At 41.1% G+C, this 17267-nt stretch overlaps 1 protein-coding gene across 2 annotated transcripts; it reads right to left on the reverse strand.

Moving 5' to 3' along the window:
• Positions 1-658: 658 nt before the first annotated feature.
• Positions 659-14848, reverse strand: entpd4 (ectonucleoside triphosphate diphosphohydrolase 4). 2 transcript variants are annotated; one of them, XM_061672193.1, is made up of 13 exons: positions 14768-14848; positions 14326-14453; positions 12524-12721; positions 11879-12084; positions 11628-11778; positions 10194-10297; positions 8929-8988; positions 8644-8774; positions 5032-5198; positions 4634-4958; positions 4303-4388; positions 3027-3188; positions 659-2466 (listed from the first exon to the last, which is right to left on the reverse strand). In XM_061672193.1, the coding sequence occupies exons 2-13, from the start codon at positions 14331-14333 to the stop codon at positions 2232-2234; spliced, it is 1833 nt and encodes a 610-aa protein (XP_061528177.1). In that variant the 5' UTR covers positions 14334-14453; positions 14768-14848; the 3' UTR covers positions 659-2231. The 2 variants fall into 2 exon arrangements, with proteins under 2 accessions (XP_061528177.1, XP_061528176.1); XM_061672192.1 differs by having other exon boundaries at positions 8620-8774.
• Between the last annotated feature and the right edge of the window lie 2419 nt (positions 14849-17267).

The following is a 17267-nucleotide window of genomic DNA, read 5'->3' on the forward strand; positions in this document are numbered from 1 at the left end:
ATCCTGCAGCGCCTCTATTGTCTTTCACATTGATATACAGTAAAATCAAATAAAATAAGATAGATTAGAGGAGTATGGGGCATCCAGTCACTTTCTGGGTGAATAGTAGTTCTATTTAAATATTGTCATGGAGATTTTTGAATAAGTATTAGGACTTTATCACACACTGCTGCTGGTATAGATAAGTGGGCTTGGTCACCTCAGGAGACAGCCTGATAAAAACAAATAGATTATAGAATAGAAGCAGTATATACAGTAGTAAATAGAAGTCGTCTCTATGAGGTGCCAACATTGTGGTTTTTCCATACCCATTACTGTATAAGCAGAATGCAAACCATGAGGAACAAAATGTAGATACAAGGGAAAATAATACTCGCAAAATTATATAGCAGTAAGTTAAAAATAATTTTAGTAATGAATAGAAAAAGTATTACATAACATGAATTTTAAAAAATCCATAATCCAAATAACTAAATATTTAAATGAGTGAAGAGAAAACTGCCCTATGTTGACAAAATGGGTATAATACAAAATTAACTTAAAAATGCTCATCCTGTAACATTGTTATATTGAAATCATGTAACCTATTACATTAATAAACAACAGCATGATCTTTTCATTGAAGATGTGCACTTTTATTCTTAGTCTATGATTCAAACACTTATGCAAGGTTGTTCTTGTTTGAAAAATAAAAATTTCCTAAATTGGGCAGCACAGTGAGCTAGTGGTTTTCACATCTACCTCACATCTGCGAGGTTCAGGTTTCGAATCTCAACTCTGGTCTTCCTGTGTGGCATGCGTTTTCTCATCAGGTTTGTGTGACCTTCCTCCCAAAACATGCCTTAGGTTAATTAAAGACAGAGTGTGAATGGTTGTCTATAGTCAACTAGGATAGGCCACAGTTCACCTGTGACAATGTCGAAATCCATCCATCGAAAATGGATGGATGGAAGTTAACCATATTGTATCAATGTCCATTGGCTGAAACTGTAAGTACAATTGCTATAAGAGTGTGAGCAAATCATTGTGATGCGTCATAATGTTTTCTCACCTATAAGGAAACTTTAATTAGTTGCAAGACCGGTTATGGAAACACTGTGCTGCCCTAGATTTAGGAGTGCCTAACATTGGGAGAAACATTGAAATACTTGAGGGCTCATATTCAGACAAGGGCGCAGAAAACTTATCAGATATCAGTTTCCTAGGCAAGAGAATACTCATAAACCACAAACCTTTATTAGCATATTTCAATATGACAAACATTTCACTACACTCATTGTGAATAGGTGGCACGGTGTGCGACTGGTTAAGAGCATCAGCCTCACAGTTCTGTGGACCCGGGTTCAATCCTCGGCCCCGCCTGTGTGGAGTTTGCATGTTCTCCCCGTGCCTGCGTGGGTTTTCTCCGGGCACTCCGGTTTCCTCCCACATCCCAAAAACATGCATTAATTGGTGATTATAAATTGCCCCTAGGTGTGACTGTGAGTGCGAATGGTTGTTTGTTTGTATGTGCCCTGCGATTGGCTGGCAACCAGTTCAGAGTGTACCCCACCTCCTGCCCGATGACAGCTGGAAATAGGCTCCAGCACGCCCGCGACCCTAGTGAGGAGAAGCGGCTCAGAAAATGGATGGATGGATGGATAATTGTGAATACATAACATGTTGCATTCGCTCATTACCAATCTTCTTGAGTCATATGTCAACTTCGAAAAATGAAGCCCAACTTAAATAGCCGCACCAGCTTCCCATGCTCAGAGTACATAACGAGACATAAGAAAATCAGGTCTATTCGATAAGAGTGTTTCGAAGGAGTGAAACAGTGACAAGACATCTATTGCACGAGTATAGCATCAACTTCTGTTGCACACGTATTCAACACGCACTCATGCACACAAATAGTACCAGCACAAGCAGTATTAACAATTGTCATATGAATTCCAGTGCTCTTGCCACTTAAAGATGGATAGGTGTGTAATTTAGTACATATTAAAAGTAACAAAAAATGCTTTGTAAAAAGGCAGAAAGAGGAGAATGCCCACATAAATTAAAAAAAAAACAATTTGTCCAACTTTTCTGGGTAGTATTGTTTCTTCTGTAGGAAAATAGGACAATTTTATTTGGCAGGTATATGACCTGACATGAACACAATAACAAACAAATTTTTGCAGCTCAGTCACACTTCCTGTCCAAGACACCTTTTGTACAATATGGCGAGGCTCTTGAACAAGAGTTTATAGGTTAATTGGGAGTGTCGGTGATCCCAGGCCATCTTCCAGCCACGGCACAGAAGAAGGGGAGCAACGCTGCGCGGAGCGCCGATGGATTCGGCGAAGTCGCAGCACGTACAAGATGATAGATAGAACGACAATGAAGAAACAGACCAGCAATAAGTAGAGATTGTTGACAACTGAGAAGCTATGCCGCCAGTGGGAGTGCACTCCTTTGAGACTTTCTTGCTGGATGTCCCTGAAAAATAAGGCCAAAAAAAAAAAGTTTGTGACATTATAGAACTAAAATCCTGGCACATAGAGTTGACGGAACACTTCCTTTTAGGCTCACACAGCGCAATGTTTACCATGGATAAACATCAAAACAAACACACCAGCTCTTCATAAATACATTAAAAAAATTCATAAAACCCCAACTACAGTAAATAAACAATACTTTCTGAACAAGCAAAAGGATATCACGAGAGAAAGATAAGTAATTAGTGCAGTAAAAAAAACATTTATTTTTTTTTTAAATCCCTGGATAATAGTTTGCATGTTCTTCCTGTGCTTGGGGAGGTTTTCTTTGGGTAACCTCGTCTTCTGCCACATTCCAAAAAATATGCATGTTAGGTTCATTGAAGACTTGAAGAATTTGTCTGTAGGCGTGAATGTGAGTAGAAATGGTTCTTTGTCCATGTGCCCTGCATTTGTCTGGCGATCAGTCCAGGGTGCCCCCCGTCTCGTGCCAAAAGTTAGCTGGGAAGGGATCCAGCTATTGAAAATACAGGGATGGAATATATAAGTTAATGATCTTACCTCAAAGGAAGAAATCGTGTTCGGAAGAGAATAGCTCCAAGAGTCCACTGGACTTCCTTATCATATACCAAAAATGCAGTTTTCAGGTTTTTGTAGTCAGGAGGGAAAGAGAAGCCCGAGTGTAATACTTCATACATCCATGCAGATTTAAAACACTGGTACCTGCAGACAAGTAAGAACATAAAACAAGTATAATCACATACTGTACATCTCCTTGGTATTGTAAAAAAAACTGGACTAGCAATTTGTTTGAGCACAGGGTGATGCCAATGCTAGCAGTTCCTGCAATTGGCAGTGTGTGTTCTGACAATAATGAGGCAGTAGCCACCGCTAAATGGCAGTGTAGTTACGGTGCAACATAAAATTTACAATAAAACATTTATGTTTGCCTGTCTGTCCGTATGCTAGTTAACAAGCTTGATTGATAGAGAATAGTAGACTGGTCAACATTCAGGACTATCATTTGCTTTATGGGGACGGACGGACGGGAATGGACAAAATAAATCTCTTCATCTGCAGCTTCTGCCTGTCACTATACATCGCTGGAATAGATAGGTGAACAAAGATATACAGTGGTGTGAAAAAGTGTTTGTTTTAACGGGGGGGAAAATCACTTTTTTCTATACAGGGCCATCTAGGTTTAGATTTTTTTTTTCTCCCTTAATCATAAAAAAACATTTTAAAACTGCATTTTGTGTTTAGTTGTGTTGTCTTTCACTAATATTTAAATTTGTTTGATGTTGGGAAACATTTAAGTGTGACAAACTTGGAAAAAAAAAAAAAGATAAATCAGTAAGGGGGCAAACACATTTCACGCGACTATATTTGTAATGAATAAATCTTCTCACAAATTCAGTTAAATTGGTTAATTTCCCACAGCACCCCATCTGACCTCTCACGGCATACACTAGAATGCCACGGGACCATCGTGGGGAATCACTGGGAGAGCATGTTCCCCAAGTGTGGGAAAAGTACCCATTGCCCCTCCATTCTTCAATCTGGCCGAGCGAGCATTACACATAAAATCACTGTGTGGGTAAAATTAGTAGCTGGACTATTAAGCCATTAACTTTAAAATAAATCAAAGTAATCCAATAAATATGAACACATTTGTACAAATAGTAATTTGATTTAAGTCTTATTTTTAGGCTTTACCGGAAGCAACCTTTTTACTTGCAAACTCTAATACTGATTTAGATTGCCCAATATTGCAAAAGATAACAGCTTCTACAATGTGTGTGCATTTGCACCTTTTCGGCTTGTGTGGGGAACTTACTGGAGTCTATGGAGATCAGCGTGGGAAGCGTACAAACCAGAGTCAAAGCACTCCCTCAGAGTCTTCCACTGGGTGGCACAGTAACTCTGAAAATGGACAATGTTAAGCTACATTAACAGCAAGTCATCACTAGGGGGTTATGTTCCTTTCCTCACAAGGATTATTAGAGTTACAGGCTTATGTACTGTATTCATGCATGTGATGTGTGCACGCTGACAGTTAATCATTAAGCTTCGTTAGTAATCATTGGAGGGAAATTTGTGTAAACAATCTAATGAAAAATTGTATGCATGTTACAAATGATTAATTCATAAGGCATGTTGCAGTTTACTTTGGCAGCCTGGGCATATTTGGACGCGTTATAGTCTCCACCCATGCGCAGCACGTCCTCTGTGCAGTAGTAGAACTCAGAGAAGCCATAGAACTGGCTGTTGCTATAGTCAATTGCCGGCTGGAAGATGCCGCTCAGAGATGTTTGAGTCTCATTGGTGCGGTTGAGGAAGGGTTGAAGCACGTGTCTGCACTGGTCAAAGTCGCCTATGCCTAGCACATGAAGTTTCTGTTCAGGGGTGCCGATCTGGTCCTGCAGGTCTGTGGGAAGACAGGGGTCCAGGAGGGGGGAGTCTGCCGTCTCGCCGATACGCTGACCAAACAGCCTGGTGAAATTGGACAGATATGTTCATTCAAGGAAAATGAGTTTAACTATTAGGCGCTGTCTGCGGCTCTCACTTATTTCGAGTTGTGGTGCTTTTGACGAGGCTCTGCTCATATTTTTGGCGTGCAGCATTTCCTCCAAAACCCAGGAAGGTGGAAACGTACACACGGTACACATGATCTGTGCGATGGGCATCACATCCCAGATTAAATTCCGCCAGTAAATTCTTGGCTACTTCCTCCTATAGGGCAAATAAATGACATCACTGATTGACTAGAGTGGGTGAATTTTTCACAGTGCATAAAAATATGAGGATCTGTATGCTTCATTAGGTACACTTAAATAATTAGATCCAACACAAGTGCTGCTTTAAAAATAGTTTCTATTGACACAGGCTGAAATGTATTAATTTAAACAAATTAATTTTATTGTTGTTGTTGTTTTCAGTAGTGTGAGAGGTACTGAGATACATTTCTCATATTTTGCCCCTCTTCTACACTGAACAGTAGGTCACCGTAATGAACATCTTCAATTACTCGCTCTTTCACAATGTCAATCAAAAGTGAACATTATCATCTTTTAAAGCCAGAATTTCTAATACAGTGCTTTCATTTTATCCAATTAGATAGTGCCGGTGTTTCTAATGAAAAGTCCAGCGAGGGTATATTCCTCCATCCATCCATTTTCTTCCGCTTCTCCAAGGCCGGGTCACGGGGGCAGCAGCTTAAGCAGGTAACCCCAGACTTCCCTCTCCCGAGCCACTTTGTCCAGCTCTTCCGGGGGGATCCCAGCAGAGTGTCGTAGTCTCTCCAGTTTGTCCTGGGTCGTTCCCAGGGCCAACTCTCATTGGAAAAGAATCCGACTTCCTGCCGGCAATGCGGACCAAACTCTGACATCGGTCATACAGGGACCAAACAGCCTGTATCAGGGAGTCTGGCACCCCATACACCCACCACAAGACTCCCCGAGGGACTAGGTCGAACATCCACAAAACACATGTAGACTAGTTGGGTAAACTCCCATGGACCCTCGAGGATCCTGCTGAGGGTGTAGAGCTAGTCCACTGTTCCACAGCCAGGACGAAAACCACACTGCTTTTCCTGAATCTGGGATTCGATTTCCTGATGAACCCACACGATGTTGCAAAGGTGTGTCAACCAGGACAGCCCCACAACATCCAGAGCCTTTCGGAAGTCAGGACGGATCTCATCCACCCCTGGGGCCTTGCCACAGAGGAGCGTCAACCCCCTGAAATAGAAGAACCACCCACCCCCTTGCCCACCAATGTCCGGGCGAAGGAAACTGAAGTCCATTTATTATATTTATCATAGAGGGTATTTTGAGCTGTGCTTTGTCTGGTCCTTCACCTACCAACCCTACGTGGGGTGTAAAGCCCCAGATAACTTCGCTCCGAGGATTACTGGGACACACAAACCCCTCCACCACGATAAGGTGACAGCTCAGAGAGGGGAGGGTATATTCATTATCATCAAAGGTGTGATTTAATGAAACAAATATAGGGTGTGTGTGTCCCAAATAAATCTATATATTTTGAAATGTGATTATTTCAGTAAGTACATATCCTCGACTGAGGCAAACAAAGTTAAAAAGGCATTATATATATATATATAAATTCCAACAACAAACAACATATATAAATGGATATAGATTTCATAACCCATTTTACAAAACTTCACAAATGCTCAGTTTTTATGACACCTGGGAACTGATTTAAATTGTCCCAAAAAAATAATGCATCATAACTTGAAGCTTCCATCCATCCATTTTCTGAGGCGTTTCTCCTCACTAGGGTCGTGGGTGTGCTGGAGCCTATCCCAGCTATCATCGGGCAGGAGGCGGGGTTCACCCTGAACTGGTTGCCAGCCAATCGCAGGGCACATACAAACAAACAACCATTCGCACTCACATTCACACCTACGGGCAATTTTGAGTCACCAATTAATGCATGTTTTTGGGATGTGGGAGGAAACCAGAGAACCCACGCGGGCAAGGGGAGAACATGCAAACTCCACACAGGCGGGACCGGGGATTGAACCCCAGTCCTCAGAACTGTGAGGCTGACGCTCTCACCAGTCGGCCACCGTGTCGCCAACTTGAAGCTTCTCTTGTTAAAATTCAACAATCAGCTATTTAATAGGCTATGGAATGAGTTTTTTTTAAGACACCATGTAATATCATATGGTATGATGGCTATTGTGTATTGCGACACTAACAATTCTTTACCCTCAATTGTGTTTGAAGGTCTTTTACTACATACGTTTAGTAGGATACCCTGCTATTGAGTCATGCAGCAGGCTTACAATGGGTACAGAAAGTATTTAGACACTCTTCAATTTTTCACTCTTTGTTATATTGCAGCCATTTGCTAAAATCATTTAAGTTCCTTCCCCCCCACAATGTACACACAGCACCCCATATTGACAGAAAAAAACTGATTTGTTGATTTTTTTTTTTTGCAGATTTATTAAAAAAAGAAAACCTAAAATATCACACTGCTATAAGTATTCAGACTCTTTGCTGTGACACTCCTATATTTAACTCGGGGGCTGTCCATTTCTTCTGATCACCCTTGAGATGGTTCTACACTTTCATTGGAGTCCAGCTGTGTTTGATTATACTGATTGGACTTGATTAGGAAAGCCATACACCTGTCTATATAAGACCTTACAGCTCACAGTGCATGTCAGAACAAATGAGAATCAGGAGGTAAAAGGAACTGCCTGAAGAGCACAGAGACAGAATTGTGGCAAGGCACCGATCGGGCCAAGGTTACAAAAAGATTTCTGCTGCTCTTAAGGTTCCTAAGACCATAGTGGCCTCCATAATCCTTACATGGAAGACGTTTGGGACGACCAGAACCCTTCTTAGAGCTGGCCATCCGGCCAAACTGAGCAATTGGGGGAGAGCAGCCTTGGTGAGAGAGGTAAAAAAGAACCCAAAGATCACTGTGGCTAAGCTCCAGAGATGCAGTCGGGAGATGGGAGAAAATTCTAGAAAGTCAACCATCAGTGCAGCCCTCCACCAGTCGGGGCTTTATGGCAGAGTGGCCCGACGGAAGCCTCTCCCTCCGCAAGACAAGTGAAAGCCCGCATGGAGCTTGCTAAAAAACACCTGATGGACGAAAACATTCTCCAGAGTGCTCAGCACCTCAGACTGGGCCGAAGGTTCACCTTCCAACAAGACAATGACCCTAAGCATACAGCTAAAATAACAAAGGAGTGGCTTCGGAACAACTCCGTGACTGTTCTTGAATGGCCCAGTCAGAGCCCTGACATAAACCCAACGGAGCATCTCTAGAGAGACCTGAAAATGTCTGTCTGATATTTCAGTTTTTCTTTTTCAAATCTGCAAGCATTTCCACAATTCCGTTTTTTATGTCAATATGGGATGCTGCGTGTACGTTAATGAGGAAAACAAATGAACTTAAATGATTTTAGAAAATGGCTGCAATATAAAAAAAGAGTGAAAAATTGAAGGGGGTCTGAATACTTTCCGTACCCACTGTGTAGTAAGTGAGGAATGACGAACAGATGGTCTTCACAAGATAAGAATGATGCACACATTGTTTGCCAGGGAGCAGAAGAAAGTGAGTGACACAACCAAAGAGTACAATAAAAAAAGAAATGGTTGTGGATAATAACCTGTTCTGGAGATGCAAAGCTTACAGTTTTGGGCACTTCAAATGCTATCTGTGTGGAAACTCCACCCATGTCCAAAACACCAGCAGTCCTTTTTCGTACCAGCCGCTCCTGTTGATCACTGCCCGGGACGTTGACCTCTACAACAGCTTCGCCATCTTGACAGGACAGCAGGACACAGGTAAGAACGAAGGTACAGAAGGTCATAACTGTAACTGAAAATCCTAATGTTGCACATCTTTTACTGAATTAACAAAAAGAGAACACAATTTAATGGGAAATTGGCAAAACACTATTAATTTTTGTCCTTACCATTGCGTGCATGATCAAATTTCCCAAGGACAAAGTTGATTCCAATCCACGCATAGACCCCTGAGATCAATGAGAACACTTTTGGATGTTAATACACTATGTAAAAAAATGACATGTGAACAAAAATCAGGTATACCAGCGTTTTCAAAGTGAGAGCCTCCCCTCAGAAATCATAGCTTGAGTCTAGTTTGTGTTTCTACTGTCGCACCCTTGGAGCTATCCATGCATCCATTTTCTCACTCATTCTGTTCAGGGTCACGGGTGAGCTGAGGTTTATCCCAGTTAAAAGGCGATTGGCGGTGTATGTCCTGGACTGGTCGCCGGGCAATCGCAGCACACATATAGACAAATACCCATTCCCGCCCTCATGCACACCTATGGACAATTTAGAGTATTCATTGAACATACAATGCATGTTTTTGTAATGTGGGAGGAAGTCAAAATACCTGGAGAAAACGCAAAGGCTTGAGCAGAGATTCGAACCCAGGACCTCGGACCGTGAGACAGATGTGCCATCTACATGTATCACATGCATTGGAACTAATTTAATTTAAAATTGTTAATTTTTATTTTACTGAAATCAACATTTCTTAATTACATTTCTAATGAAATAAAATGTAAACAATATGCAGTAACTTTTAAGCATTTACACTGTTTTCTTCTTTATTTCTACCAAACTGGTGTGCCTGACATTTTTGACAACCGCTGTGGTAGATGCAAACTGATGATAGACCGACTGCATAACATTTTGGGCATAAATAGGATTAAATGTGCCACTGTGGGTGCATGTATTACAACATTTGCAAAAAGATTGAAGCTGCTTCTTGGACCCCCTCATTAGCTCAGATAAGCTCCAGCTGCATGTGACCCTGCTAGGATAAGCACTAATTGTTTCAAGAAATTGCTAGTGCTATTAGTAAGAACATATAATTAAAAGGTAACTTAAGCAAATTTATTATTTCAGAAATGTGTATCTTCGCATTAATCAGTGTAGTACCGGTAGCCTTCGGTTTAATGAAGGCTGGTGATCCCTGGTACACACCAACCTGGCACAACATTAGGACAATATAATGCTATCACAATGACAATAAAAAGGCTGCATCAAACTTTTCTGCCTATACAAATGCTCAATTCTGATTTACATTGTAGAGGTATTACTATAATAATATGTTTGTTATTGTGGTTGTCGGTTCTCGTGGTGCAGAACTTCACCGCATCATAATGAGACCTGTTTCTAATATTATGGACAGAGTGTATCACATTACCTTCCTGTTTTCCAGAAATTACTTCAACGTGGGAATCCGAGAAGAGGAAGTTGAAGTGGACCGGGATGTCAGTGCGCAGATCTTCCAAAATAGCCTCTTGCTGGCTGAAGATGAAAACAACACCTTAATTAATTTTTGAAAGCATTACAGTGGTACCTCAACCTACAATTGACACGACTTAAGAACTTTTCGATGTATGAGCCGTCGCTAGGCAAATTATTTTTGTCGAGTTGCAAGCCAAAATTTGAGTTACGAGCGCTAGCTGTGGTGGCAGCGAACTTGACAACAAGCAGCGGTTTGGCAGAGAGTGAACAATTCTTCAAAAAAGAGGAAGTGCTTGCTTCAAGCTGTTTAAACCGCGATGACTTTGAACGTCATCGGTCACGTGACACTGGTGTTTTGATACAAGCTCTGACACAGCATTTCGAATCCACAAGCTACAAAGCCTCGGTATCATTTGCCCATCACTACATAGTTTACCCCTCTTCTCCTAAAAAAAAAATTCATTTTAATCATGTGCAACCGATCTACATGTTCAAATTAAGTAAATTCAAAAGGACATTTTTTTTCAGTGCATGTGCTGGAGTCACAATAAGAGATTGTGAGGGCAATAGGCAGCATAAATGATCGCCTTGATCAATTAATAGGTGTCCTCACAAATATCAGTGATTCATTAAATACACTGGTTAACAAGTGAATTCAGAGTCCTTGCCTCTTTTACACTGTTGAAATCAAATGTCAGGCATGAATTGTTCTTCAGTACTAATTGTTCATGTGTCCCTGACGTGCAGATTTATTATAGGTTTCCCAGCATCACCTCTTAAGGCCTCTTTATACTCCCTAGATCGCGTGGCTGACAATGCCCGCATTGCATCACGTGATCGACGATTTGCCCTACGCAGCACCTCTGCGTAGCTTGCCGCGCACCCGACAAAAATAGTTGTTGCGCGCCAAACGCCATGGAGATCATCTCTCGTGATTGGTCAGTTTTAGTCACATGCTGTGATGACATACCAGCACGCCCCTTGGTTCTACATGCCATCTACGTCGCCGCCTTCTCGATCCATTTTGCAGCATAATTAAACCTATCATGGGAAGTACTTTGAAGAAAATTGTATTTCCATTTTAGAAATGATGCCAAAAGCGTGTTCAGCTGTTATATCTGCCAAATGTGGCTACTTTAAATGAGTAAAATTTTTGAAATACATTTTTGTTTGTATATTGATTCCATGATTTATTTTGTAACTCAAAGTATATTTGTTCTGTGCTTTTATTTCATTGCATAAATTCCAGTTTAAAAAAAGCTGGAAAAACTGGTGTGTTCTAAAACCTTTGACCGTTAGTGTAAGTCAAGGCACCACTGCATTTCTTAACTTGAAAATATAACAGGATGCGTTCCAAGAAATAATGGTGTGCAGACAGATTCAAGTGTACCTCTCAGGTAGAATTCTCATTCCAGCTGTGCACAGGATGTAAAGGGGTGTTTCTATGTGCTTGTTTTTGGGAATGTGTTCGGCTGCAAAGCTCAGCAGTGGATAGATGTAGTCACTGGCTTTCTCTGGTGTTTGAGCCAGTTTAGAAATCCCTAAAAGCAACGAGATGTCTGAGCCACACCATACAACACAAACCATCCTGCTCATCACAATTAATTATTACTATCGTTCATTTAGAACGCATTGTCTTACCTGGCTTGATCTTCATTATCACAGATTTCCGATTTTGATCTCTCATTTGCCGAATGTCCAGGAGCTCGTGGGGATTGCCGTTGTGACTGGGCCAGCAGTACACGTACACCCTAGAGCCACTGCTGCCACAATCCACCACCAACCCATAGTTCAGGTCAGGATTACTTGCATCTGTTCTGTCCACGTCAGTTACTCGTGCCATATGCCTATCAAGAGAAAAATATAGTTAACGTTAAATGTTGGCGACACTAGCACGCCACAACATTAGTTACATCTCCACTAAATCATAGCAGACGCAATGCAAAAGCTATTAGCTTAGCTTAAGCTGTCACGAGAGAGGCCAGCAGACCTCATGAGACTAAACTGATAGTTTTCTCGTGCGCGCTGTCTTTTCCCCAGATTCCATAAACATGCATACTAGGCTAATTGAAGACTAAATGGTCAGGAGGAGTGCATGTGAGAGTAAATGCCCTGGCAACCAGTCCAGGATGTACCTAAAGTCAGATTGGATAGGCTCCAGATCACTTGTAACCCTAACGAGGACAAGCACCATAGAAAATGAATGGATGGATTTGGTACATAATGAAACATTTAGCGAGTTGTTACAATATTGCATGTGACCGCTTCAAATGTGAATGAGTTAACCTGTGAAAGTTGTTTTCCTTTGTGATCCAGCTGCCAGGAAACTTTCCAGTGACCAAAAACAGGTAAAGCGCTCCCAGTAGGAAGAGGAGCAGGCCGAGGAAAAGCAGCTGCCTGAATGACGGGAGCAAGAGGCGAGGAAGGATCTGGGATGGCAGGCTGAAATGCCAAGAGGCTGGGAAAAGGCAGGAAAAGCTGATCCTAACAGAAAATGAAGGGTGGCAGGATAAGTGCATCTGTGACAAGATGAACACACAAGTACATTTCTCATGACGTGTCAGAAAGGTTCCAGGACTAGTGTCCCAAAACATAATTTCAAATCAAAACTACTACAAGTTTCCCCCTTGAAAGTAACCCCCTCTGGAGTCTAGTGCTCTTTCATAGCCTTCCCTGCCAACCTGGGAGTACTCCTGGGAGGATTTTCCCAAGATTCTGCTCTGTCATCACGGCCAACGTGGTGATGTCTTCAAAACGGCTCTCCATGATTACCCCCTTATCGTGCATTCACACCGGACGCAAATGTAACTATCCCCACAACGTGATAAAGTCAATGCAAACACTCAAATAGGCGTGAATCCGTGCCAGGCGACGTGAAAGCCACATTCGGTGCGAGTGGAGCGAACACGTGAAATACTCATGGGATTTTCACATTTATCGCCACCCGTTCCAACGTCAACTATCCTGGCACGTCTTGCAGCATTCCCATTGCAAAAGCAGCGAGAGGTAACGTTTTGGGAGCACACTAATGCTACAAGATTACAACGGCAAAGTGTTTGCGTGAGGCACAAGACTTTAAGAACAGCAGCAGCAGAACATAATTACTGTCACTTTACACTCAACAACATGCTTCATGTCAACATAAACACAAAACATCTTAGCCTCCACGAGTGGTTGGAAAAACACTACCCTATCCCTACTAAATGGTATGGTACCGTTGTATTTCCTGCACACGTGTGCCAGCAGAGAGTTTTTAGTACAGGTGGCAACACCAAGCATGGAAGAGTTCTGTGGCCAGATCATATTGGTAGTTGATTTTTTTTATTTTTTTTTTTAATGAAAATAAAAATCTTCAGTCATTGAAGAATAGTTGGTTACGCTTGATAAATATTAGTGAACTTCTGTTTGTTTGACAAAATGAGAGCAGCAACAGGCTCAACCATTGCTCAATTAACCCGAAGAGATCTTGGTTTATTATTAATATTAATGTTGTACTTGTATCATTGAAAAACAACATCAGAAGTAGCAGGTAAACCTACTGTTAATCCAACCCGAACAGATGTTAGCTGCAACTTTATTTAAATACAGTGTGAACGCATTTGCCATTCATTGTTGTTTATTGCTGCCCTGCGATTGGTTGGCAATCAGTTCAGGGTGTACCCTGCCTCCTGCCAGATGATAGCTGGGATAGGCTGCAGCACTCCCCCGACCGACCCTTGTGAGGATAAGCGGCTCAGAAAATGGATGGATGGATGTTGTTTATTGCTCATCATAATCAATTTTACATGATTCCCTTACAAGAAACAACAGGAATCTAGAAAACTTAACCCACACTGTACATTGCAGTATTTATTTCACAGTCACACTGGTTTATTTTTTTCTTGGGCTAAAAAGTTACGATTTCAAACCACTTAACTCCACATTGCATCTAAATGAACCAATATCGTCTTTGAATCAAATCTGCAACAACAACAACAAAAACAATACGAATTGATTCGTTAAAAACAAAACATGACACACATAGTAGTTTTGAGTTTGAAAAGATACTTTAGTGACACACCTCATAGATTAACATGACACAAACTAACCTGCCCATGATGAAGATTGTCCTCAGTGTCTCGGTATCATTCGTTTGAAGCCATCAGTCACTAGGATTGGCGAAGAAGCGCCAGCTTTCTGACCACTCCATCCAGTTTTCCTCACGTCTCCCCATTACCTTCCGTTGGCAAAATTGGATGTTTATAGACAGTAGAGTCTAGTTTCTCTGGGGGGGGTGAGTCTCGCTGTAATTCTGATAGCTCATACGGTGGCTTTTGGGTCGGTAACATAAGTTTCGATTAGGAAATCAAGCAGCTAGAACAGAACATTAACGAGGTTCAAAAAATTAAACCAGTCGCTCTTTGCTAGCATTAACGTCACTCCTCTGCAGTGTTTGGTAGTGTACGTCATCTTAAAAATAACATATTTAGCATATGTCGGAGTGACTAAAGTAGCTGCACGTCTGCGCTAGCCAACATATCTCATACTTACATTTTAAAATGCCAAAGTCCTTCATTGTGTGACAGCAGATGCTAGCCGGCTCACGGAAACAAGTATGTGGCAAGTCCTCAGCGAATGACGTGTCATTACCAAGGGGGTGTGTTTAATTTAATACCCTGTTGGACGAGTATAAAAAGAAACAGCATGCACAAGGGTGTAATGTAACGACACCGCCCAACTGCCGGTAATTGTGAAAAGCATCGTTCTCATTTGACAGACAATGAATGTTTGTCAAGCACGAGTGTCAAAGTCATTTTAGTTTAAGGGCTACATTCTCCCAAAGTTGATCTCAAGTGGGACCGAGCAGTATATTCGTGGCCCTAATAAGCTATAAGTAACGACAATTCCAATTTTCCCCATTTTTTGGGTGCAAATAATTACAAGTACAGTTGAAAAATATTCACATTTATTTTCTAGCAAATCTTGTTTCAAACCAGGAACTTACAGATCACAGTATATGTACCTTTTATAAAACAACTTACGATCTAAAAATCATTTTAAAAGTAAACAAATTTCTGCATTGATCTGGAAATCTTGACCACCTCGACTGACGTCTCATCACACCATACAAACTAAAGTGGGAACATTTCAGAAAGCGGTGCAAGTATTCGCCTGTCTTGTAAATATACACATAACAATACAAGCTGTAACAGTGCATCAACAAAACGCAAAAGGCTTCCACCTAAACAACCTCTTTCTGCAGGCACACTACTGGTCTGTACCGTTTTACTAGACATGAATACAGTACTGTATATTGTATTTTTTAATTATTAAGAATTAAATCAAAAAATGCAATTCAATTGCATATTATGAGAATTTTTCTCATAACATGCAATTGAATTTGAGGTGTCACAATTAATCGATTAATCAACAACTCCTTTAATAATCGATAAATTGTTTAGAACAGCTGTTGTTTAACTGAAAATTGTTGAAATCATCAGATTTCAGCCTTTTAACAGTAAATATTTTTGTTGGGTTAGGTCTGACAGCTGTTTTTAACAGATTTTTGGGTGCGGAATCCAAAACTGATCTCTTTATCACGTCAAGTTTTTGAACAAAGTGAGAACACAGTCGAACAAAGGAAATATATATACCTATGTAAATAAAACACTAAGATGGAATAGTTACAAGATTTGAAAACTAAAAAAACAGCATAAAACGAAACAGAACTTACAACGGTATGGTCATGGTTACAAGGTTAAGAGAAAAACCAGCACAAATCCTCTTAACTCCTACTATGCTAGCTTTCTGTTTGCAGATATTGATAGTACTGACCTATTGGGAGATCCACACACCTCTCACAATTGTGACTGCACAATTGAGTTGCCACGTAGCTGTAGATGAGTCCAATCGTAATCAACTGGCAAGTCTTACTACAGCTATCCATCCATCCATCCATTTTCTGAGCCGCTTCTCCTCACTAGGGTCGCGGGCGTGCTGGAGCCTATCCCAGCTGTCATCGGGCAGGAGACGGGGTACACCCTGAACTGGTTGCCAGCCAATCGCAGGGCACATACAAACAAACAACCATGCGCACTCACATTCACACCTACGGGCAATTTAGAGTCTCCAATTAATGCATGTTTTTGGGATGTGGGAGGAAACCGGAGTACCCGGAGAAAACCCACGCAGGCACGGGGAGAACATGGAAACTCCACACAGGTAGGGCCGGGGATTGAACCCGGCTCCTCAGAACTGTGAGGCTGACGCTCTAACCAGTCGTCCACCGTGCCGCTTACTACAGCTAATCAGTGGAATTTTGCTTATCTGGAGGGTAAGCTATGGAGAAAAAAACTGACTGCAATTTTGGAATCAGCATGGCAATTTTAGTTTTAATCATCATAAAAATCTAACTCAACAGATTTTTTTTTTCAAATTGTTCCCCAGTGTAATCGGTAGTATGAATAATGTGTAATTGACATGTAGTTGAACCTGAAGCAGCCTCAGAAGTGTATATCAAACTACTATCCCTTTGCATTAATTAGTACCCAAAAGGTAGCTCTCAGTTTCAAAAAGGATTGAGAGTACATCACTCCCTCTTGTGTGATATTTCTGAATTGTTATTTGTTAATTCTAATAATTGGTTCATAAACAGTAATTGAAAAAAATGACATTGCAATAAGCTTTAATGCAAAATACATTTATATCCGATGACTAGATTAATCGATGGAATATTCGAAAAAATATTTGATTATGACAGCCTTGAATGGAATGTAGTAGAACTATTTATTGCACTAGCTTATTGTTAGTGACCTCATGTAAAAGTTTTTATTCAGGACTTAATTTAGTAATGTTAAAAAAAAAAAGTTACCACCTCTGCTTTGTTCTGATGTTGCACGTTCTCACAGTACTATGAGGTTTTCTCCAGGTACTCCAGTTTCCTCCTACATTCATGTTAGGTTCATGAGTGTGAATGGTCCAGGGTGGCCCAAAGTCAGCTGAGATAGATGTCATGCAGTTTACCTGCAACCCTAACAACGATTAACCACTA

This window comes from Phycodurus eques, chromosome 3 (genome assembly GCF_024500275.1).
Source record: "Phycodurus eques isolate BA_2022a chromosome 3, UOR_Pequ_1.1, whole genome shotgun sequence".
NCBI classification, from domain to species: domain Eukaryota; kingdom Metazoa; phylum Chordata; class Actinopteri; order Syngnathiformes; family Syngnathidae; genus Phycodurus; species Phycodurus eques.

Bases quoted from the DNA above. Each gene is read 5' to 3' on its own strand.
- entpd4 (XM_061672192.1), bottom strand. The intron at 5,199-8,619 runs GTTATTATCCAC...TTTGCCCTATAG, and splicing joins GCTTTGCATCTCCAGAACAG to GAGGAAGTAGCCAAGAATTT. The intron at 4,959-5,031 runs GTGAGAGCCGCA...CAATTTCACCAG, and splicing joins AGCACCACAACTCGAAATAA to GCTGTTTGGTCAGCGTATCG.